We start from the raw sequence: 23,890 nt of genomic DNA, 5'->3' as shown, positions 1-23,890 counted from the left end.
TTTTCCGACATTTGAAACAAGTAGGTAATGCTGTATTTGTTCAACTCCACCCCCTACCCCCGAGGTTCCCAATGTTAATTTTGAACTTGCCAAAGCTTGTGAAATCTGGCTTCTGAACACCATGTGCCTTTTATCCTGACTTTAAAGATTTAATCTTTGGCTAGTTTGCTAAGTACAACAGCCAGAACCTATCAACATCAGTGGTTGGATTCAATTTTTTTTTACTACCGGTTCTGTGAACGTGGCTTGTTGGGCATGGCAGGGAAAGGTTAGTGCAAAATCTCCAGTCAGAGGTGGTATTTGCCGGTTCTCCAAACTACTCAAAATTTCTGCTACCAGTTCTCCAGATCTGGTCAGAACCTGCTGATCAACACCTCTGATCAACATGGCTGTTTTCAGCTGGCTGGTTGCTCTTTTCCTCCTATTCCTCTGTTTCTGGAAGAGCCAACGTCCCAAAGGTTTCCCCCCTGCACCGTGGAGGCTGCCCCTGATTGGGAACCTGCTTCAATTCACTAAGAAGTTCCCTCTGAAGGAGATGGACCAGGTAAGGCTCTTTATCCATCCACATGTTAAACTTCAGAGAGTGAATCTGCTGACATTTTTCCCCCTGCTGAAAGCACTGAAAGGGTTTGCATGTTCCTCTTAACTTGTCTACATGGGACACATTTTTTAATTCCATCTAGAATTTGGAGGAAAATATTTAGAATCTTATGAAGATATGAAAACATCTGTCATTTGATGCCGAAGAATCCTAATTCCTAATTGCATTGAACTTCCTCTGAACGATTCATGGGCTCTTTCAAAGTTACATTTGGTTTCCCTTCCAAGTTTCCAAATGAAACATTTTCCCTTCTGAAGATTACTGGAGAAATTTGATATTTTAAAAGTCTAAAGAAAAGTGTGGTTTATCTGCAGGAATGAATCGTTTATGATTCTGGTTTTGGAGAATTTCAAATCAGTCCATTATTTTTTTCTTTTTCTTCCCCTGCTTTGAATAGTTTTATACTTTGAGAGAATATAATAGATAGACGAAACAGGTAGAAGAATGAAGTGCAGGTAGGTAAACAAATCTATTAAAGTAGTTCTCAGTTAATGATCATTCATTCAGTGCCTGTTCAAAGTTCTGATGGAGCGAAAGAAAGAGACTTCTGTCCTTTAGGCAGGCTTTGAAGAGTTATTTGTTGGACACTGTCATTGCAACAAAGAGTTGTTTGGGCTCTTGACAAAAGGTGAGAGTTAGCAAAGGGAACAATTTTTTCCTGCACTCTCCCTTCATGGTTCTGCCCTGTCAGCAAAATTGGGTCAAAGCCAGTGATCTCTTGGAATTCTAGGAGTTGAAGTCCACAAGTCTTAAAGTTACCACGTTTGGAGACCTCTGTTTTGCAAAATGTGATCTGCCTTATCCCAGGGCAGCTGCTCACCCTCAAACAAGCTGGGCTCTCACAGAGCCTTCTTAGCAGATTTATTAAAAGGAGGTTTGAAGGTCCCTTGGACTGTAAGGAGGTCAAAGCGATCAATCCTAAAGGAAATCAACCCCAGTATTCTTTAGAAGGAGAGATCCAGAAGCTGAAGCTGAAATGCTTTGGCCAGCAAATGAGAAGAGAAGAGAAGATTCCTTGGAAAAGAAAGATGGAAAGATGTTGGGAAAGATGGAAGGTGAAAGGAGAAGAGGATGGCAGAGGGTGAAATGGTTAGATCGTGTCCTCAATGCAATGGACGTGAATTTGAGCAAACTCCGGGAGGCAGGGGAGCTGGCATGCTGTAGTCCGTGGTGTTGTGAAGAGTCAGGCATACTCAGCAGCTGAACAACAACAGCGGACATGGTTGAGAAATATAAATTGGCCAACTAGCCTCCAGATTAATGGCTCATTTATCTGTATGTTTGTTAGGGAAGGGCTGGTTTGATCCTCTTTCTCATAAGGCTTTTAGATCCTTGGGAAATGATGATGATGATGATTAATAATAGTAATTTATATAGAATTATATTTTTATTTATATAATATTTATATAGAAAAAGGTTTGGTTCATTGACATTGCAGTACCTGGTGATGCATAAATTGTAGACATGCAGCAAGAAAAAATCACAAAGTTCTTCCTTTTTTAAAATACCTTCAGCAATGAGCTGGAAAGAAAAAGCAGAAAACAAACAAACATTTATTATTTATGATTTATTATTTTCAAGCATTACTAGTTTGGCAAATGCTGTAAAGGTTTTAATTAAGTAAATTGGATTAATTCATCCAATTATAGCCAATATTTTCACCAAATGAACAAAGAAAGAGACAGTGGGCAGTGTACATTAAGGAAATAAAGCAACAATTGCTATTTAAACTCCGTCATGAGACTCTTTTCCAAAGTCAGAATATTTACTTAAACTCCCTCATCTGTGCAGCAAGATTTAAATTAAAACCTTCCCTTTCATTGGAGTTAAATAAGGGTATTCATTACACTTGGCTGGAAATCTCTCACGTTAGCAGAATGTTGCCCTCTTTGGAAGATGTCCTTATGTCCATCCGCGGTGAATAGGTGTGTCTCTTTCCCAGGATTCTCCTCCACCTCCATCCTTTTATGACCTTTTACCAATCCACTCAAGAGTGTTTCAGTAACCCTTCCCTGGCCACTCTGGAAATGACATGTTTTCTGAATCTAGAAGGCATCCTGGTTTTCCCCATCTTCTCCTAACTCGCCCCTTTCTCCAGGCACATAAATCACTTTGTGGAAGATATTTTTGTGCGCGTGCACAAATTTAGTGAATGCAGGTAGTCTTCAACTTATGACCACAGTTAAGCCCAACATTTCTATTGCTAAGTGAGACACTGGTTAAGTGAGTTCTGCCCCATTTCATGACCTCCCTTGCCACAGTCGTTAAATGAATCACTGCAGTTAAGTTAGAAAAGAGCCTCGGTGGCGCAGTGGTACTGCAAGCTACTTCTGCTGACTGCCGGCTGCCTGCAATTTGGCAGTTCGAATCTAACCAGGCTCAAGGTTGACTCAGCCTTCTATCCTTCTTAGGTCAGTAAAATGAGGACCCAGATTGTTGGGGGCAAGAGGCTGATTCTGTAAACCGCTTAGAGAGGGCTGGAAAGCACTATAAAGTGGTATATATAAGTCTAAGGGCTATTGCTGTTGCCCTTCTTTCTATCAATCATCCATCTGTCCATCCATCCATCTGTCCAGTATTGCAGGCTAACTCTGCCCACTTCCAGCAGTTCGATCCTGACCTGCTCAAGATTGACTCAGCCTTCCCTCTTTCTGAGGTGGATAAAATGAGGACTCAGATTCTCGGGGGGAAAAGGCTGATTCTGTAAACTGCTTAGAGCGGGCTGTACAGCACTATAAAGTGGTATATAAGTCTAAATGCTATTGCTATTGCTAGTAACACAGTGGTTAGGTGGCTTCCCCATTGACTTTGCTTCTCAGAAGGAGGCAAAAGAGGACCCTGGGACACTGCAACCATCATCAATATGAATCGGTTGCCAAATTGTGATCCCATGACCATGGGGACACTGAAACGTTCATGTGAAACGTGGTCATAAGTCACTTTTTTCAGTGCTTTGAGCGGTCACTAAATGAACAATTGTAAGCTGGAAATTATCTGTAGTCACTCTAGTTCTAGACATAGAGGAGCTATAGATACTTTCTGAGTGCCTTCTTTGATCTGCGTCACTGCAGCGTTTGTTTGTTTCCAATCTTCTAAGAAAAATGCTTGGCCAAAATAAAAGCTTCTGCACTTCTGCCAGGCAGGATAAAAATCCCTCCCTTGTTCGGTGGTTTCATTAAAACTTTGCATGTAAACATGTTGACATGTAGACCTAGGCATGACTCAGAGGGAGCAATAGAATAGAGTTGGGGAATAGAGTTGGATGGAGCTGACGTAGATTCTTCAGTGTCATCCTTGAAGACATATTATGCCGCAAATATTGTAGTGTTTCCTCCCAACTGATTTCCTGATGCCTCTCTGCTGACAGTCCTGGCAACTGAGCCTTCAGTGGCACAGTGGTTAGAATGTAATATTGCAGGCTAACTCTGTCCACTGCCAGGAGTTCAATCCTGACCGGCTCAAGGTTGACTCAGCCTTCCATCCTTCCGAGGTGGGTAAAAGGAGGACCCAGATTGTTGGGGGCAAGAGGCTGACTCTGTAAACAGCTTAGAGAGGGCTGTAAAGTACTGTGAAGCAGTATATGAGTCTAAGTACTATAATTACTTTGTTTCAGATAGCAAAAAAATATGGCCCTGTCTTCAGTCTTTATCTTGGAAGAACACCTGTGGTCTTGACCCATGGCTTTCCTTCAGCAAAGGAGGTTCTCGTGATAAAAGACACCGAATTTGCTGGGAGGCCAGCATTTCCTATATTGGATTACCTCACTAGGAAGAAAGGTAGTTGTATATAATTTCTTTTTGTCTTTTTCAAATGCCTGTTTGTTCTTGGTAGGGCTCCCATTCTGTGACCCAGTTGCAAATAATCTTTTTTGTCTGCATTCTGGAGTTCTGACCCAAGGTTTCTAGTAAGAGAAGGAATAGCCTCTTTAAATGTTAGAATTAGCTCCCTTCTTCTTCTTTTCTTTGCAACATTTATGAATAAAAATATAGTAGAAATTTTGGTATTCAAATGGGAAAAAAATCCCATTTTTCTTATACTGTAATAAAACCTATTCAATGTATTATCCTTGGCATAGTTATATTTTGTTAGCTGAACATGAAATATATAATTTCATAATTCTGTTCATTTACTTATATTGTTGTTTTTGAAAATAAACCTTTTTTATAAAATAAAAAAAGACCACATCTTTACTGATAAGCAAAATAAGGGCTATTAAGTCCAAGATGATTTTCCCTTTTTAGGTTTACTGACAATAAGTTATGGTGAAATGTGGAAGGAGCAAAGAAGGTTTTCAGGGAGGCTTCTCAGAAACTTTGGAGTGAGCAGAAAATCCATGGAAGAAAAGATCCTGGAGGAAGCAACTTGTTTGATTCAAACATTCACTGAAAACATGAGTAAGCTCTCCTGGGAGATGATGGGATGGTTGGGGAATTGTCATTCCAGGGTTGGTTTTGGTTTCCATGGGACCCAACTGAGTTGGTCTCAAGGTTGACCATTAAGTGTTTGTGTTGAAGCAGAGAATAGAATAGAATAGAATAGAATAGAATAGAATAGAATAGAATAGAATAGAATAGAATAGAATAGAATAGAATAGAATAGAATAGAATAGAATAGAATAGAATTCTTTATTGGCCAAGTGTGATTGGACACACAAGGAATTTGTCTTGGTGTAAATACTCTCAGTATACATAAAGAAAAGATACATTCGTTAAGAATCAGGAATCATAATGTACAACACTTAATGATAGTCATAGGGTACAATCAACAATCAAATCATAGTAGGAAACAGTCAACATAAATCGTAAGGATACAAGCAACACAGTTACAGTCTTACAATGACAAGTGGGAGGGGGATGGGTGATAAGGAGTGATGAGAAGATTAACAGTAATAGTAATGCACACTTTGTAAATAGTTGAACAATGTTGAGGGAATTATTTGTTTAGCAAAGTGATTGCTTTCGGGAAAAAACTGTTCCTGTGTCTAGTTGCTCTGGTGTGCAGTGCTCTGTAGTGTCATTTTGAGGGAAGGAGTTGAAACAGTTTATGTCCGGGATGTGAGGGGTCTGTAAATATTTTCACAGCCCTCTTTTTGACTCATGCAGTATACAGGTCCTCGATTGAAGGCAGGTGGGTAGTAATTTTTTTCCTGCAGTCCTAATTATCCTCTGAAGTCTGTGTCTGTCCTGTTGGGTTGCAGAACCAAACCAGACAGTTATAGAGGTGCAGATGACAGACTCAATAATTCCTCTGTAGAACTGGATCAGCAGCTCCTCGGGCAGTTTGAGCTTTCTGAGTTGGCGCAGAAAGAACATACTTTGTTGTGCTTTTTTGATGACGTTTTTGATGTTAGGTGTCCATTTTAGGTCATGTGATATAGTAGAACCTAGAAATTTGGAGGTCTCTATTGTTAATACTGTGTTGTCTAGTATTGTAAGAGGTGGTAGTATGGGAGGGTTTCTTCTAAAGTCTACCACCATTTCTATGGTTTTGAGTATGTTCAGTTCCAGGTTGTTCCAGTTACACCACGAGGCAAGTTGTACAACCTCCTGTCTGTATGCAGATTCATCATTGTTTCGAATGAGACCAATCACTGTTGTGTCATCAGCAAACTTCAGTATTTTAACAGATGGATTGTTTGAGATGCAATAATTGGTATATAGGGAGAAGAGGAAAAAGCACACAGCCTTGCTGGGGGGTGGGCGGGCTGTGCTGATTGTACAGGTATCGGATGTGATTCTGCCTAGCTTCACCTGCTGCTTCCTGTCTGTTAGGAAGCTTCTGATCCACTTACAACTGTGGTCAGGAACCGCTTGTTGGTTTAATTTACTTAGAAGAGTGTCTGGAATGATGGTATTGAATGCTGAACTGAAGTCTACAAAGAGGACCCTTGCGTAGGTATTTGGAGATTCAAGATGTTGTAGGATGTAATGCAGAGCTGTGTTAACAGCATCATCTGTTGATCTATTTGCTCGGTATGCAAACTGCATGGGATCTAACAGCGGATCTGTGATGGTTTTCAGGTGGGCAGCACAAGCCTTTCAAAGATTTTTATAACTACAGATGTTAGAGCAACTGGTTTGTAGTCATTCAGTTCCTTGATGGAGGGCTTCTTTGGCACTGGGATGATGGTAGAGCGTTTGAAGCAGGAAGGAAGATAGCACATCTCTAGTGATCTATTGAAGATTCGGGTGAAGATGGGGGCCAATTGGTCAGCACAGACTTTTAAGCAAGAAGGAGTTATCTTGTCTGGCCCTGGTGCTTTTCCTGGCTTCTGTCTGTGTAAAAGATCTTGCACTTCTTTTTCTGTGATCACCAGAGTGGGAGGAGCTTAGAATTCTGGTTGCATAAATTCCAAGTCCCACTGACCAATGTAAGACATTTTCTTCCTTTTGTTTCTGTGCTTGTAATGTATGTAAAGCAGGAGTCCTACAACAATCAACCAATGGAACCAGCTTGCCTTCAGAAGTTGTGGGAGTTTTATCACTGGAAGCTTTCAAGAAGACACTGGACTGCCATCTGTCAGAAATGGTGGAGGGTCTCCTGCTTTGGGGGGGGGGGATTGGACTAGATGACCTACAAGGTCCCTTCCAACCAGTGGTGGTATACTAGCGGTTTGGACCGGTTCAGCTGAACTGGTAGTAAAAGAAAAAAGACTCTGATGATCAGCTGAGAGGAGAAAGGAGAGAAAAGGGCAGGATCGGCCCTCCCACTGGCGCCTTCACTTTTCTTTATCCTTTCAGCTGATTGGAGCTGCAGGCCTCAGATGGTGTGGGGGAAAGCTGCACGCGCGTGTTAGGTGCATGCACGTTAGGTGCACGTTAGGTGTGCATGCACGCACACGCAATGACCAAACCGGTACTGGAACAGGTAGGATCCCACTGCTGCTTCCAAATCTGTTGATCTGTTAATATCTGTTTTGGGCGCCACAATGTAAAAAAGATGTTGAGACACTAGAAGGAGCACAGCATATAAAGATGATTAGGGGACTGGAGGCGAAAACATATAAAGAATATATATATAAAAAAAGGAGGAGGGGAGTCACGGGGAGTGGGGTGCAGCTTTGACCTGCTCTGCGATAGGAAAGGGGTTCTTAGCGAGGCAGAAGTTAGCACCTTAAACCACTAGCCAGGATGTCAGGAACAAGAATAGCTTGCTTATAAGAAAAAACCCCAAACCACATAGCTGGCACATGAAACTAGGACACGTTGCAAGATACCTGTGACCTGGGGTGAAAAACAGATGAAGCAACATTTAGCTATGTAGGGGGCTAAGATCCAAATAACCAATCAATATGATCTGTTATGCATGCATTATTAGGGGAAGGGCAAAGAGCTGAATGAGACCACCCCTTGACTATAAAAATTGCTGTAAGATTGTAATTGGGGCCTTTGGTTATCTTTTGAACCAGGGTCCTTATATCTTGGAACCAAAATAAAAGTATATTATATCATAAAGAACGGTTGCTGGAATTGGGCATGTCTAGTTTGATGAAAAGAAGGACTAGGGGTGACATGATAGCCAATATCTCAGAGGCTTCCCCAAAGAAGAGGGAGTCAATCTATTATCCAAAGCACCTGAGGGCAGGACAAGAAGCAGTGGGTGGAAACGAATCAAGGAGAGAAGCAACCTAGAACTAAGGAGGAATTTCCTGACAGTGAGAATAATTAATCAGTGGAATGACTTGCCACCTGAAGTTGTGAATGCTCCAACCCTGGAATTGTTTAAGAAGAGATTGGACAACCATTTGTCTGAAACTGTTTCCTGCCTGAGCAGGGGGTTGGACTAGAAGACCTCCAATGATTCTTTCCAACTTTATTATTCTGTTCTTCGTAGGAGATTAGAATTTGGATGTTCATAGAGAATTGGGGAGAAGGGGGGAAGATTCACTGATATAAAAAGGCTAGTCTAGATAATACAACTGGTTGCCAATCTCTATTTTCATGGAATATTCTTGGCCATCACAAACAAGGTCTACCACCCACTATACTCCATGTTGTCCCTGGGATGTTCTGGTAGCCTTTTGCAATGTGCTGGCCTCCAAAAGTTTTAGATTAAAAGGCAATCATCCCCTAGAGGCAAAACTTGCCAAGATATGCTTGTAACAGATTTAAGACTAAGAACGCAACAAGCTGATATTGAATTAAGAATACATATTTTGCAGTTCATGATGGAAAGCAGCATTCTGATTCTGAATCACCAACATTTTTCTCAGGAAAAATTTCTTCTCGTGACTGTTCATTCACCACTTCCTTCCATGTATGGAGCCTAGTTTTTGGAACTGTCCTAAAACATTCTGAAATGATAATGTCATATACAATACAATACATATGCATTGACAATCCCCAAGGAGTGTTTTCCGTTGTACCTTAGATAGAGCTCATATACCTGGTTCTGCTAATGATCTACTCTACCTGGGAGGGCTAAAATGTTTAGTTGTACATTGTTTTAGATTTAAGAAAGATTTTTGTTTATTAGAAAAAGATTGAAAACAGCAGATGCCTTCATGGTTCTTTCAACCCAAGGTTCATGGCGAGCTGATCAGAGAACTGAAATCTTTTACTTTGTGTGCTTCTGATGATGCCTCTGCAAACAGTAAAGTTGCTTAGGGGGCAACATTTGCTGTATACTGTCCAAAATCAGAAGAACACCAACATTGGCATTCCTTAAATTCAGCTGAAGATGTTATCTAGCCTGGTAATGAAACATTCGGAAACCAACCTGCAAGTTCAGAGAATGAACCACCACTCTCTCACTGTTCTAAATTGTATGCTGTCCAGAGTCATTGGCTTATAAGATGGACAGATCTATAAATTAGATCAGGGGTCCTCAACCACCGGGCATGTTGGTGTGCTTATGCGCGCCCCCTACAAACCCCTTAGGAAAGGGGTGAGGTCAATAGTAGACAGTCTGAGGTTAAAGTTTTTGGGGTTTGGGGAAAAAACCCACAGAGTCAGGTAGAGTATTCCAGACATTGATCACTCTGTTGCTGAAGTCGTATTTCCTGCAGTCAAGTTTGGTGCAATTGACCTTGAGTTTGTATCTCTTGTGTGCTCTTGTATTGTTATGGTTGAAGCTGAAGTATTCATTGACGGGTAGGACATTGCAATGTATGATTTTATATACCATACTTAGATCGGACCGAAGGCGGCGTAGTTCTAGGTTTTCTAGGTCTAGAATTTCAAGTCTGATGGCTTAAGGCAGGGGTTCTCAACCACCGGGCCGCGGACCGGTCCCGGTCTGTGGAGCACTCTGTACCGGGCCGCAAAGAAAAAAAAAGAAAAAAATGGCGGCTTTCTTCGCCTTCGGTGAATGCTGCTGGGATCGGGGATCAAGGACACAAATGAGAGAAGGGGAGGGAGGAAGCAACCAAAGCCTGTCCTGCTCTCTGGCTCAGCGGCTTGGTTTTCTCCCGCCTTGTTCCTCTCTCAGTCGCTCTCTCGCTCCTCCACCAGCCCAGGAAGAAACTGCTTCAAAGAAGCCGGGGGCGGCTTTTCCTGTCGCCGCAGTGCTTCTGAAGCACCCGTTCACCCCCACCCTGCCCGCCCGCGCTTGGTTCAATCCACAGTGCTCCGTTCTGCTTGCCTGCCTGCCTTCTTCGTTTCTGGTGAGAATAATAACTATTCGCCTCTTTTTATCAGCCGAACCTGCTCCGAAATGAAGAAGGCAGGCAGGCAGGCAGAACGGAGCACTGTGGATTGAACCGCGAGCAGGCAGGCGGGATGGGGGTAAACGGGCGCTTCGGAGGAGCTGCGGCGACAGGAAAAGCCACCCCCTGCTTCTTTGAAGCAGTTTCTTCCTGGGCTGGTGGAGCAGCGAGAGAGCGACTGAGAGAGAACGAGGCAGACACCTGAGGGAGGGAGGGAGGGAGGGAGACACCTGAGGGATGGGGCTGAGGAGGCAGGGCCGGCGCTCCCTGAACTTGGTGGTTTGCTGGAAGATGTTTTATTACCCGACTAGGTAACAACATCAGATGTTACCTAGTCAGGTAATGAAACGTCTGCAAGCAAACCACCAAACTCGGATTCTCCTCCCCCCCCCCGGTCCTTGAAGAAGTGTTTGTGCTTGAAACTGGTCCCTGGTACAAAAAAGGTTGGGGACCACTGAATTAGATAGATGATGGTGATCATTTGATTGATAGATGATAGATAGATGATAAACAGATAGACTACTTCAGCTTCAACCACAATAACACACAGCAAACAACAGACACAGTACAAACTCAAAATAAACCGCTCCAAACTCGATTGCAAAAAAATATGACCAGCAACAGCATGGTCAATGCCTGGAACTCACTACCTGACTTTGTCGTGACATCCACAAACCCCCAAAACTTTAACCTTAAACTGTCAACTGTGGACCTCACCCCATTCCTAAGAGGTCCTTAAAGGGGGCATGCATAAGCGCACCAGCGTGCCTACTGTCCCTGTCCCACTGTTCCCATTTATCCATTTATTATGTATATACTTATGCCTGTTTATACTTATATGTTTATGTTATGTTCATACTTATACTTGCTTTGTCATACATGCATGACAAATTAAATAAATGAATGAATAAAATAGCCAGATAGAGATGATAGAGATAGATAGATAGATAGATAGATAGTAAATAGATGAGAAAGAAATGAGAAAGAGAGAGAGAGATAGGTAGGCAGGCAAGGAGACAGACAGTTTCCTTATAGTTATAGGAAAGGGTTTATTATATCGACATTGTGACTCCTGTAAAGGAGCATGAAGGCAGATTAATTGATAGGGACCTAATTTCTTGTCTTTGACAGATGTGCCTTTTGATCCGTTTGGCTTTCTGGACGCTGCAGTTGCCAACATACTATGTACCGTATTATTTGAAAAACGTTTTGAATATGATGACAGCTTCCTCAAAGCTCTGCTGGATATGATACATCAAAGTTGCCGAATGATAGCAGGACCCTGGGCCTTGGTATCCTTAACAAGAATCCAAAAGAATATCCGAAATAAGTGTGCAATTAGGTGGTGGGAATTTGAGTTTTCATGTCTCACCTATTTTGGAAACTGTTGGTTTTCTCAGCAACTAGAACAGCCAATTTTCCTTATAATTAGAATAATATCTCATCAGAATGCCAGGAAGTGTGGGTGAGGTTTCTGTCTGAGTTATTTGATCAAAAAGTTCAGTTATCCAAATTTAATCATGGAAAAGTTGACCTTATTGGGACATTTTTTGAAATTTTATCTGATTGGGGCATTTGACTCCCTATCAAATTGTGAATAAGAGATATTACAAGGGGTTTCTTTTCCTGCTCCATTTATCCTACAAAGGAGGGTATATTGACCATGATTAAATTAACCCATGTTGCCTTTTCTTCTCTTTGCTGGTAGCTTTACAATGAGATGCCCTTAGTGAGAAGCCTTCCCCTGCCCCATCAGCAATTATACACAATTGCTAATAAAATAGAAGCTTTCCTTCAAGAAGAGATAGACAAGCACAAGGCGTCTTTGACTCCAGGAGAACCTCGAGATTTCACCGATGCATATTTAGAAGAAATGCAGAAGGTAGATCCTTCAATCTCTTCTGCTTGAATTTGCAATGATTTCTTTTCCTCTCACCTCGGATCTATTTTTCTGACCTTATACATCCTGAAAACATCACAAAAACATTGATAGCGATTTTTGTAGATGGTGCATCAAGTCCATTTTCTGACACATTGTGTGAGTGAAGCAATGCCCCTTTGTTTTGCATGTCGTGCAGACTCAACCACCTAGGGTAGATCTTTCCATCAGGACTGGCAGAAAAGGACCTTTTGCCAGCTCAGGGTAACTCTCTAGGGCAGGGGTACCCAACCTTTGGGCCGTGAACCAGTTAGCAGGCCGCAGCTTGCCAGGAACTGGGCCATGCAAACAAGCGAACCCCATCCGTAGATGCAGGCAGCACATGAAACCATGCCTCCTCCGGTCCATGGAAAAATCTCTCTCTACAGAGCCAATCCCAAAGGATTGGGAGCCGCTGCTCTAGGGGACCTTCATCCTCTCCCCAAACTCTATTATGATGTGTTTGTAAGGACCAGCCTCTCCCCCCTCCCCCCACCCACTTCAAAGTATGAACTCTTGAAAACTTTGTATTTCAAAAGGAATCCTTTATTGAAGAGGGGTAAAGCAGATCAACCTTCAAAGCAGGGCCTGGGGTCCCTCAGGGCATGCAACTAAGATCAAGGGAATTAGAGACCCCTCCCGGCAGTCTGATGTGGATTCCACCAATCTGCAGGGGTGAACATATTATTATCCCACCATCGCTGAGAAAGCAGATAAGGAAAGGTTCCCAGGAGTTATCTTCTGGTGCTGCAATCCACACAGCCCCTTCTCCCCTTACATCCCTCAAAGAGGTGAGATTTTTCTAGGGTTCTGGGGCACCAGGCAACAGTTATAAATCATGTAAAAGGTTATACAAAGCCAATATAAGAAATAGGATATTTAGGATACATACAGAGGAAAAGAATTAAATGTATCAAATCAGAGGTGGTATTCAACAGATTCTGGCCAGTTCTGGAGAACCGGTAGCAGAAATTTTGAGTAGTTTGGAGAACCAGCAAATACCGCCTCTGACTGGAGATTTTACAGTATTTTTTCCCTGCCATGCCCACCAAGCCACGCTTACAGAACCAGTAGTAAAAAAAATTTGAATCCCACCACATTATCAAATCCAATTCCCCCCTTTCTTCCATTGAAGAATGGCAGATACATGGATCTGACAGTGTTATCACCAGAAGTTGCTTATTGCTTCTCTCCCTACTTCCTTTCTATTTTGAGTCATATTTTTCAGAATGAATTCCTGCTTTTAAATTGAAGTTATCAACTGAATTAAAGAAGATACATGACTGGGAGGACGTCCTCTTTTCATTTGATTGTAATAATATTCTTTGTTTTAACTAATAAAAGCCGGAGAGGAAAGGTTCAAGTTTTGAGGAAGAGCAACTACGAATGTTGCTGCTTAACCTATTTCTGGCTGGAACAGAGACGATGGCGGCAACACTGCAGTGGGCATTGCTGTATTTGATGGCCTTTCCAGAGATCCAAGGTAAAGAATTGTGAAATAGGGTTCTTGACCTGTAATAGTAACGACTATTTATTATGCAAAATGAGGAAGGTTCCTGAATGATCATGGCTGGAAACAACTTCATTCCCCTCACTTCTTGTGGGCACCTGCTTGGAAAACAATGTCTACTGCATACAAAGAAAATTTATATAAAACGTTCCACAGATGGCATTTTCCACCAGCAAGATTAGCCAAGATGTATAAAGGTATGTCAGCTAAATGACAGTGAGAATAATTAATCAGTGGAATGACTTGCCACCTGAAATTGTGAATGCTCCAACCCTGGAATTGTTTAAGAAGAGATTGGACAACCATTTGTCTGAAACTGTTTCCTGCCTGAGCAGGGGGTTGGACTAGAAGACCTCCAATGTTTCTTTCCAACTTTATTATTCTGTTCTTCGTAGGAGATTAGAATTTGGATGTTCATAGAGAATTGGGGATAAGGGGGGAAGATTCACTGACATAAAAAGGCTAGTCTAGATAATACAACCGGTTGCCAATCTCTATTTTCATGGAATATTCTTGGCCATCACAAACAAGGTCTACCACCCACTATACTCCATGTTGTCCCTGGGATGTTCTGGTAGCCTTTTGCAATGTGCTGGCCTCCAAAGGTTTTAGATTAAAAGGCAATCATCCCCTAGAGGCAAAACTTACCAAGATATGCTTGTAACAGATTTAAGACTAAGAACGCAACAAGTTGATATTGAATTAAGAATACATATTTTGCAGTTCATGATGGAAAGCAGCATTCTGAAGGATTGCTCTGATTCTGAATCACCAACATTTTTCTCAGGAAAAATTTCTTCTCGTGACTGTTCATTCACCGCTTCCTTCCATGTATGGAGCCTAGTTTTTGTAACTGTCCTAAAACATTCTGAAATGATAATGTCATATACAATACAATACATATGCATTGACAAGTATAAGTATGAATATAACATAAACATATATGTTATGTTCATACTTATACTTGCTTTGTCATACATGCTTGACAAATTAAATAAATGAATGAATAAAATAGCCAGATATAGATGATAGAGATAGATAGATAGATAGTAAATAGATGAGAAAGGAATGAGAAAGAGAGAGAGAGATAAGCAGGCAGGCAAGGAGACAGACAGTTTCCTTATAGTTATAGGAAAGGGTTTATTATATTGACATTGTGACTCCTGTAAAGGAGCATGAAGGCAGATGAATTGATAGGGACCTAATTTCTTGTCTTTGACAGATGTGCCTTTTGATCCGTTTGGCTTTCTGGACGCTGCAGTTGCCAACATAATATGTACCGTATTATTTGAAAAACATTTTGAATATGATGACAGCTTCCTCAAAGCTCTGCTGGATATGATACATCAAAATTCCCGAATGATAGCAGGACCCTGGGCCTTGGTATCCTTAACAAGAATCCAAAAGAATATCCGAAATAAATGTGCAATTAGGTGGTGGGAATTTGAGTTTTCATGTCTCACCTATTTTGGAAACTGTTGGTTTTCTCAGCAACTAGAACAGCCAATTTTCCTTATAATTAGAATAATATCTCATCAGAATGCCAGGAAGTGTGGGTGAGGTTTCTGTCTGAGTTATTTGATCAAAAAGTTCAGTTAACCAAATTTAATCATGGAAAAGTTTACCTTATTGGGACATTTTTTTTGAAATTTTATCTGATTGGGGCATTTGACTCCCTATCAAATTGTGAATAAGAGATATTACAAGGGGTTTCTTTTCCTGCTCCATTTATCCTACAAAGGAGGGTATATTGATCATGATTAAATTAATCCATGTTGCCTTTTCTTCTCTTTGCTGGTAGCTTTACAATGAGATGCCCTTAGTGAGAAGCCTTCCCCTGCCCCATCAGCAATTATTCATACTTACTAATAAAATAGAAGCGTTCCTTCAAGAAGAGATAGACAAGCACAAGGCGTCTTTGACTCCAGGAGAACCTCAAGATTTCACCGATGCATATTTAGAAGAAATGCAGAAGGTAGATCCTTCAATCTCTTCTGGTTGAATTTGCAATGATTTCTTTTCCTCTCACCTCGGATCTATTTTTCTGACCTTATACATCCTGAAAACATCACAAAATCATTGATAGCGATTTTTGTAGATGGTGCATCAAGTCCATTTTCTGACACATTGTGTGAGTGAAGCAATGCCCCTTTGTTTTGCATGTCGTGCAGACTCAACCACCTAGGGTAGATCTTTCCATCAGGACTGGCAGAAAAGGACCTTTTGCCAGCTCAGGGTAACTCTCTAGGGCAGGGGTCCCCAACCTTTGGGCCGTGAACCAGTTAGCGGGCCACAGCTTGCCAGAAACTGGGCCATGCAAACAAGCAAACCCCATCTGTAGGATGCAGGCAGCACATGAAACCATGCCTCCTTCGGTCCATGGAAAAATCTCTCTCTCTCCAGAGCCAATCCCCAAAGATTGGGAGCCGCTGCTCTAGGACAGGGGTCCCCAACCACGGTCCGCGCGGACCGGGACCGGTCCGCAGAACAAGTCCTACCGGGCCGCTGGCTTGCTGGGCGCCGCCATTTTTGATGAAAAAGTGCTTCCGGTGAGCTTTTCCGGTAGAAAGCTCACCGGAAGCACTTTCATCAAAAGATGGCGCGAGCTCCTTTTCCGGAGAAAGCTCACGGATTTTTTGATGAAAGTGCTTCCGGTGAGGTCACCGGAAGCACTTTTTCATCAAAAATGATGGCGGCGCCAGCTGATGCCGGTACCAGGCCACGGCATAAAAAGGTTGGGGATCACTGCTCTAGGGGACCTTCATCCTCTCCCCAAACTCTATTATGATGTGTTTGTAAGGACCAGCCTCTCCCCCCCCCACCCACTTCAAAGTATAAGTATGAACTCTTGAAAACTTTGTATTTCAAAAGGAATCCTTTATTGAAGAGGGGTAAAGCAGATCAACCTTCAAAGCAGGGCCTGGGGTCCCTCAGGGCATGCAACTAAGATAAAGGGAATTAGAGACCCCTCCCGGCAGTCTGATGTGGATTCCACCAATCTGCAGGGGTGAACATATTATTATCCCACCATCGCTGAGAAAGCAGATAAGGAAAAGTTCCCAGGAGTTATCTTCTGGTGCTGCAATCCACACAGCCCCTTCTCCCCTTACATCCCTCAAAGAGGTGAGATTTTTCTAGGGTTCTGGGGCACCAGGCAACAGTTATAAATCATGTAAAAGGTTATACAAAGCCAATATAAGAAATAGGATATTTAGGATACATACAGAGGAAAAGAATTAAATGCATCAAATCAGAGGTGGTATTCAACAGATTCTGACCAGTTCTGGAGAACCGGTAGCAGAAATTTTGAGTAGTTTGGAGAACCAGCAAATACCGCCTCTGACTGGAGATTTTACAGTATTTTTCCCCTGCCACGCCCACCGAGCCACGCCCACAGAACCAGTAGTGAAAAAATTTGAATCCCACCACATTATCAAATCCAATTCCCCCCTTTCTTCCATTGAAGAATGGCAGATACATGGATCTGACAGTGTTATCACCAGAAGTTGCTTATTGCTTCTCTCCCTACTTCCTTTCTATTTTGAGTCATATTTTTCAGAATGAATTCCTGCTTTTAAATTGAAGTTATCAACTGAATTAAAGAAGATACATGACTGGGAGGAGGTCCTTTTCCCATTTGATTGTAATAATATACTTTGTTTTAACTAATAAAAGCCGGAGAGGAAAGGTTCAAGTTTTGAGGAAGAGCAACTACTAATCTTGCTGTCTAACCTATTTGTGGCTGGAACAGAGACGATGGCGGCAACACTGCAGTGGGCATTGCTGTATTTGATGGCCTTTCCAGAGATCCAAGGTAAAGAATTGTAAAATAGGGTTCTTGACCTGTAATAGTAACGACTATTTATTATGCAAAATGAGGAAGGTTCCTGAATTATCATGGCTGGAAACAACTTCATTCCCCTCACTTCTTGTGGGCACCTGCTTGGAAAACAATGTCTACTGCATACAAAGAAAATTTATATAAAACATTCCACAGATGGATTTTTCCACCAGCAAGATTAGCCAGGATGTATAAAGGTATGTCAGCTAAATGTTGGAAGGGTAATGTCAGATCCGTTTATCTACCATTCTTCAATGGAAGAAGAGGGGGGGAAGTTGGTACAAGTAATCCTTTTTTATGTAACCTGAATATCTTAAATCTTATATTGAATCTGTATACTTGCACATGATATACAACTGGAGGACTGGATCCAGATGTCTAGAAACTTGTCACCTCTTGGAGAGATAGCAAGAGGAGAAGGGACCATAAAAATTCCAGCTGTGAAAGATACTCCCTGGGAAACTTTTCTAAGATACGTTCCCATTCCCAGAAAAGAGTGGGGGGGAATTAACATATTGGTTCTTTGTTTGGCTAAATCCACATCAGGACAAGGGGAGGGGTTCTAACTCCCTTTATCTATTACTGTATGCCTGGAAGCATCTTAGATTCTGCTTTGACTAGTACCGGGACCACTTCCTTTCAATAAAGAATTCCTTTTGAAGTACCTAGTTTTCAGAAGTTCATTCTTTTCGGTTGAAGGGGGAAAGTCCAGTGCTTACAGGTAATCAGAGTCCGGGCTCATTCAATCACATGTGGTGGATGTGCCCAAAAGCAAAAACATATTGGACAAAAATACATACTTGAATAGAAAAAATGACAAAGGAACATATAGATTTAAAACCAGAAATATTCCTTTTTTTTTCCAATAATTTTTTTATTTTTATTCTGTAAACATCTCTTTGAGTGAACAATGAGATTCCAGGTTGTAACATACATACATAATCATAATTACATTTTCAGCTTTCTTATCCAGTTTCATATTGTATCATTACCTATTCCATTTTTCTTTTAATATGTTTTGTCACTTCATGTTATTTCATTCATCATTTTCAGAAAAAAACAATTTCATCCTAAAATATATTCTCCAATATTTATCCCCTTTCATTGTCAATTCAATCTTGCCATCTATTTTTATTTTAAATATTTTCCCCATTTTATTCCCTTACACCCAATATATAATAAAAAAACTCTAGTATCAATATAGCCATTTTTAGTAGACATCCTATATTAACAACAATGATCTCCTATTTACTATTATATATGCATATATTTCTTTTTCCCCCAATCCACATGCTATTGTTTCCCTATTACATAATAAATCTTATATTTATTCCAAAAGCATTTGTATAACAATTTAATATTTCACATTTTATTTCTGCTTAACCAATTGTAAATATGAATAACAATATTATACTTTTTAATTTCCATACTCTGTATTCTTTTTCTTCATCACTGTACTAATTATTATATAATAATCTTATTTTAAATCCTTATTTAAAAATATAATCATTTTTAATGTCCATACTCTTTATTCTTCCAATAACATTTATATAGCAAATTATATTTTCTCTTTCATTCCCATTTAATCCATTATAAAAAAATTGATAACAATACAATCATTTTTAATTCTCTTACACCATATCCACTTTCCACATCATATAATTATATCTTAGATAATTATTTCCCTTTCTATTCCGATTAAATTTATTTGTTTATTTTAACAATAATTCCCAATAAACTTTTAATTCCAAACTCCCTAGCTTATATATCTATATTCTAAAATACCAAAATACATTTCCATGTGGAATCCCTCATCCTTTATATCTTTAACCATCTCTTGGTTTCTTGGCTATATAATTTCTTCTAATCTTAGCTTGCTTTCCCTTTTCTATCATTTTTCAGTCCTTTTTCTTAACCTTTTGCCCCTGTTATTCTTCTTAGTTTCATCTCTCCTTTGTTTATTTTAACCCCCTCTCCTGATTTTTTCTCTGTAGTTTCCTCTTCTGTAACTTCTTCTGTTATTTAATCTTTAAAATATTTCCCCTTTATTTGTCACATCAATCATTAAAGTCTTAGATTAAATTCCTTTTTTGTCCTTTTGTAATGTCCGTTGTTTTCTTTGCTTTTTTAAGATGACTTCCTCTTTATTCAACTCCTCCCCCTTGGGCTTTCTTTGTTCTTCTGTGATCTGCATCGCCATTTCCATTTTTTCTGCCATAATGCTCCATAGTTCCAAACTTTCTTTTATTATTCCCCTCATGCTTTGCAAATCCAATCTAAGTTCTTTGCATAGTTCATTCATTTTACCTAACTTCCTCTATATCTTCTTTGATGTTTATATCCAATTAAATTGTCCCATAGTTTGTTAAGGCCAGCGTCTTTTAACTTTAATCGTTACCAACAATGTCCATTGTTCTTTATTTTCCAATGTTAGTCCTTCTAGCTCTTTGACAAACAGTCCCAAGTCCACCAATCAGTCCCAGAATAATATCTTCATGTATCCCTTTACTGTAGTATTTTTTTTATAAATAAACCTTTATTGAAAAATTAAAACATTAAAATACAAAATACAATACAAATATTTAAAATGAAAGTGTTATATATATTACAATCCATTTTGACAGTGCTTACATTTCAATTGTTATTCTAGTGCCTATTTTATACTCCTATTTGTTTGTATGTATATATCTCTATCTTTCTAAATTATACATTCCTTATTTATTTAATTGCTTATTTCTATCGTTTATCCAATGGTACCATTTTTCCCATACTGAATTTAGAATTAAAAGAGAAGGATGACTCAGTTTACTGTAGTATTTTAATATTCCACTTTCTGGGGTTGTTGTTGTATTAAAACCTTTTATTTTATTTCAAATTCACACTTTTGCTAGATCAGAAATTTTCCATAGAGTCAGAAAAAAAATTCCTTTACTGTTAGGTGGCGCACTTAAATCAGTTTTCACTTTCCACCTTTTAGTTTCTGCTTTTTAAAGCTTGTATTAACTCTGCTAATTTCCAATCATTAGCTGTTATTTCTTTTAAATATAGTCAATTCCAGCATTCTAATCAATGCCTAATTAATGCCAATTTCTGTATAATCATCCATCCATATTGTGTATAATCAGTTTCTTATTCTGTTATAGTTAAAGAATCTTCTCTGAATAATATCACTTCCATTTAAGTCTTTTTCAAGTCCAATTGCTTTACCTTTACCAATTTTCCTTTTTCTTTCAAATCACCACTTCTACAATCCTTAATGAGTACTCTTTCCTTCTGTTTTCCAGGATTACTTTTTAAAAAACCAGAGTATTTTGCCTGGTCTATACACTGTTCACCACTTCACCGCTCCAGCACAAACTTAGTTCCCGGATAGCTTCCCGTCTTCATGGCAGCCATTAAAAGGCTACTGTTGCAGCCTGCTTTCCGAGGGAGGGTTCCTAGCCAAGGAGGGTAGATGTGGCTCCCCTCAACCTGGCAGTTGGTCTCCCCTTTTTTCACCATCCCTACAGGGCGGCTCCGATCCTATTCACCAGACCCTCCAACAGGTAGAGCAGGGATTGAAGCAGCACATAATCGGGGACCCTGATCCATCTTTGATGGAAGTGCCACCGGAAGTCCTTCAAAACTAGAAATATTTCTGTTGAGTATCATACCAGAAAAATTATAATAAAGGGACTATGTATTTAATATTATATGTGTTAACAGCAGCCAGAATTGTATTTGCACAACATTGGAAAGGTGTGGAGATCCCCACAGATGAGAAGATAGTAAAAAAAAAAGTGCAGAAATGGATAGATTAACACTTGAAATTAAAGTGAAGGAAGATATGGAATATTTTGAAACATGGATCTGTTTTATCTATGGTTAACTAACAGAAACAGAAATTAGAATGCTTAAAATTATAAGCAAAAGGTTAATTTTACCATGAGGGTTTATTATGATATATTTATTATCAATATGATTTAGTATTAATAATTAAGTATTAATAGTATGTGGAGAAAATACTGTTATTATAGGATCACAACTAATGAACATTATGGTAATGACTATTGCTTAAACTACCTGTAACCAGACAACATGCTGTTTATATAGACATTGAAATAGCTGCTCTTTCTTTATATAGTTACAAAAAATATTGGGAAAAGAAAAAGGAAAACAAACCATTGTGTACTTTAAAGTCAATGAATTATTTCCCAGAAGGTAACCAAGATATTTGTTCCTCAGAGAAATGCTGGAAGGAAATAGACACAGTTGTGGGAAACAAGGCAATCTTGAAGTTTGAAGACAGAAAAAAATTGCCCTACACAAACGCCGTCATTCATGAAATCCAACGTGTTTCAAATGTTACTCCTCTTGGAGTACCTCATGCACCCATACAAGATGTGCAGCTTTTTGGATATAAAATTCCCAAGGTAAAAGCAGAAACCTTTCATTGCTTTACATCAGGGATCTTCAAACTTGACAGCTTTAAGACTGGTGGACTTCAACTCCCAGATTTCCTCCTCCAGTCATGTTAGCTCAGGAATTCTGGGAGTTGAAGTCCACAAGTCTTCAGCTTGCCATGTTTGAAGACCCTTGCTTTACATGAAGTGAAGTTTTGATGAAGACACCTGGGTCTTCCTCAACTGAGGCATTTGTGTTTGTATGTAAGAGCAAGAGAAAGCAAGAGGTTGAGATCAATGGGAGCCTTCCTTTTGAATCTCATTTTATGGGAGCGCCATCAGCTTATAGTTGTTGTGTGCTTGTCTTGGCTTGTGCAGGACACTATGGTTTTGGTCAATATCCATTCTGCCCATCATGATGAATCCCAGTGGAAGTTCCCCAATGAGTTCAACCCCTCCAACTTCCTGAATGAAGAGGGAGAGTTTGTGAAGCCGGAAGCCTTTTTGGCATTTTCAGCAGGTGAATTATTCCATCTCCCCCCCCCCCTCAGAATGAGATAGGTAAGTACTTGATCTCTAAGGTCAGAATTAGAGATGAAAACAGGAACTGAAGTGAGAGAGGAAAGAAGTGAAGATTGATTTGAGAAGTTGAGTGTTTTAAAGAATAAAGCAAGCCCAAAAAACTCACCGACATAATGACATTTAGGATTTAGTGACATTTAGGATCATTTGTGGAGGACCAAGATGGAGAGAGAGAAAGAGAGAGAGAGAAAGAGAGAGACAGAGAGACAGAGATACACACACACACACACACAGAGAGAGAGAGAGAGAGAGATTTTTCGGAGTTCAAAATATTTTTCTTGCACGCAGAAATAAAAAATTGTTTTCTCTGTAGCAGTTCATTGATTTCATAAACACAACACAGTATAGTTTTTCTTTTATACGCAACATAAAGGTAAAAAAGGATATATGCAATGTTATCTTCATTTTAGATAGTTAAAAGAGTTTTGTGGCTCCCGGTCTTTTCTTTTCTGTGGCAAACGGGTCCAAATGGCTGTTTGAGGGTTTAAGGTTGCAGACCCCTGCCCTATACCATGGCAGACAAGCGGCTGTCCAGTTTCTTCTTAAAATCCCTGAGTGATGGAGCAGCTACAACTAATGGAGGCAAGCCATTCCACTGGTTAATTGTCCTTGCTGTTAGTAAATTTCTCCTTAGTTCCAGGTTGCTTTTCTCCTTGATTAGTTTCCATCCATTGGTTCTTGTCCTGCCTTCAGGTGCTTTGGAGAATAGTTTGACCCCCTCTTTTTTGTGGCACCCCTCAAATTTTGGAGCACTGCTATCATGTCCACCATTTCACTAGACTGGACATACTCAATTCCTGCAACCATTCTTCATATGTTTTAGCCTCCAGGTATGAACTTATCTTTGTTGCTCTTTTCTGCACTCAGAGTCTCAACATCTTTTTAAAGTCTAAACAACATGAGGTGTGCTGCATAGATGCCTAGAAAATGAATCTTTTAGAGAAGGAAAGAATGCAAAAGACGTTACCAACTTTGAAAATCATAGCACTGATTTGGGGTCATAGCACTGAGAAACAAACAAGTCTAGCATTTGCAATTGGTTGCCAGTCTTCAGCACTCTGAATGGCTTCTCTCTCCTTCACTTTGTCTTTTCAGGGCCGAGAGTCTGCTTAGGGGAAAACCTGGCTCGGATGGAGCTCTTCTTCTTCTTCACCAGCATTCTCAGGAACTTCCAGTTATTGTGGCCAGATAAAACCCAAGCTCCAGATTTCACACCACACTTTGGGGTTACGCAATCTCCATCTCGCTTTAAGGTGTTGCTGAAATATCGCCAGCCAAGTGGGTAGATCGAAGGGAGAATCTGCAAGGCAACTGATTCAAGAAGACCATCCCATTCTCTCCAACAGCCGGAGGGCGCCTCTACTTTGAATTCACCAGAAGATCGTTTAAAATAAAATAAAATAAAATAAA

General features: G+C 40.1%; 1 protein-coding gene across 4 annotated transcripts; it reads left to right on the top strand.

Annotated features, from left to right (window-relative positions):
• Nucleotides 1-23,890, top strand: LOC148129845 (cytochrome P450 2J2-like). 4 transcript variants are annotated; one of them, XM_087971667.1, is made up of 9 exons: nt 1-20; nt 4,215-4,377; nt 4,843-4,995; nt 14,898-15,058; nt 15,477-15,650; nt 17,351-17,489; nt 21,741-21,928; nt 22,277-22,418; nt 23,576-23,890. In XM_087971667.1, exons 3-9 carry the CDS (start codon nt 4,869-4,871, stop codon nt 23,764-23,766), a joined length of 1,122 nt encoding a protein of 373 aa, XP_087827793.1. In that variant the 5' UTR covers nt 1-20; nt 4,215-4,377; nt 4,843-4,868; the 3' UTR covers nt 23,767-23,890. The 4 variants fall into 4 exon arrangements, with proteins under 4 accessions (XP_087827793.1, XP_087827795.1, XP_087827794.1 ...); XM_087971669.1 differs by lacking the exons at nt 1-20; nt 14,898-15,058; nt 15,477-15,650 and adding exons at nt 143-544; nt 11,379-11,539; nt 11,956-12,129; XM_087971668.1 differs by lacking the exons at nt 1-20; nt 14,898-15,058; nt 15,477-15,650; nt 17,351-17,489 and adding exons at nt 143-544; nt 11,379-11,539; nt 11,956-12,129; nt 13,510-13,648.

This window comes from Notechis scutatus, chromosome 9 (assembly GCF_049901735.1).
Source record: "Notechis scutatus isolate UNSWTSFEM ecotype Mainland chromosome 9, rNotScu1.2, whole genome shotgun sequence".
In the NCBI taxonomy this organism is placed as follows: domain Eukaryota; kingdom Metazoa; phylum Chordata; class Lepidosauria; order Squamata; family Elapidae; genus Notechis; species Notechis scutatus.
This window is presented reverse-complemented; position numbering and strand designations above follow the sequence as displayed.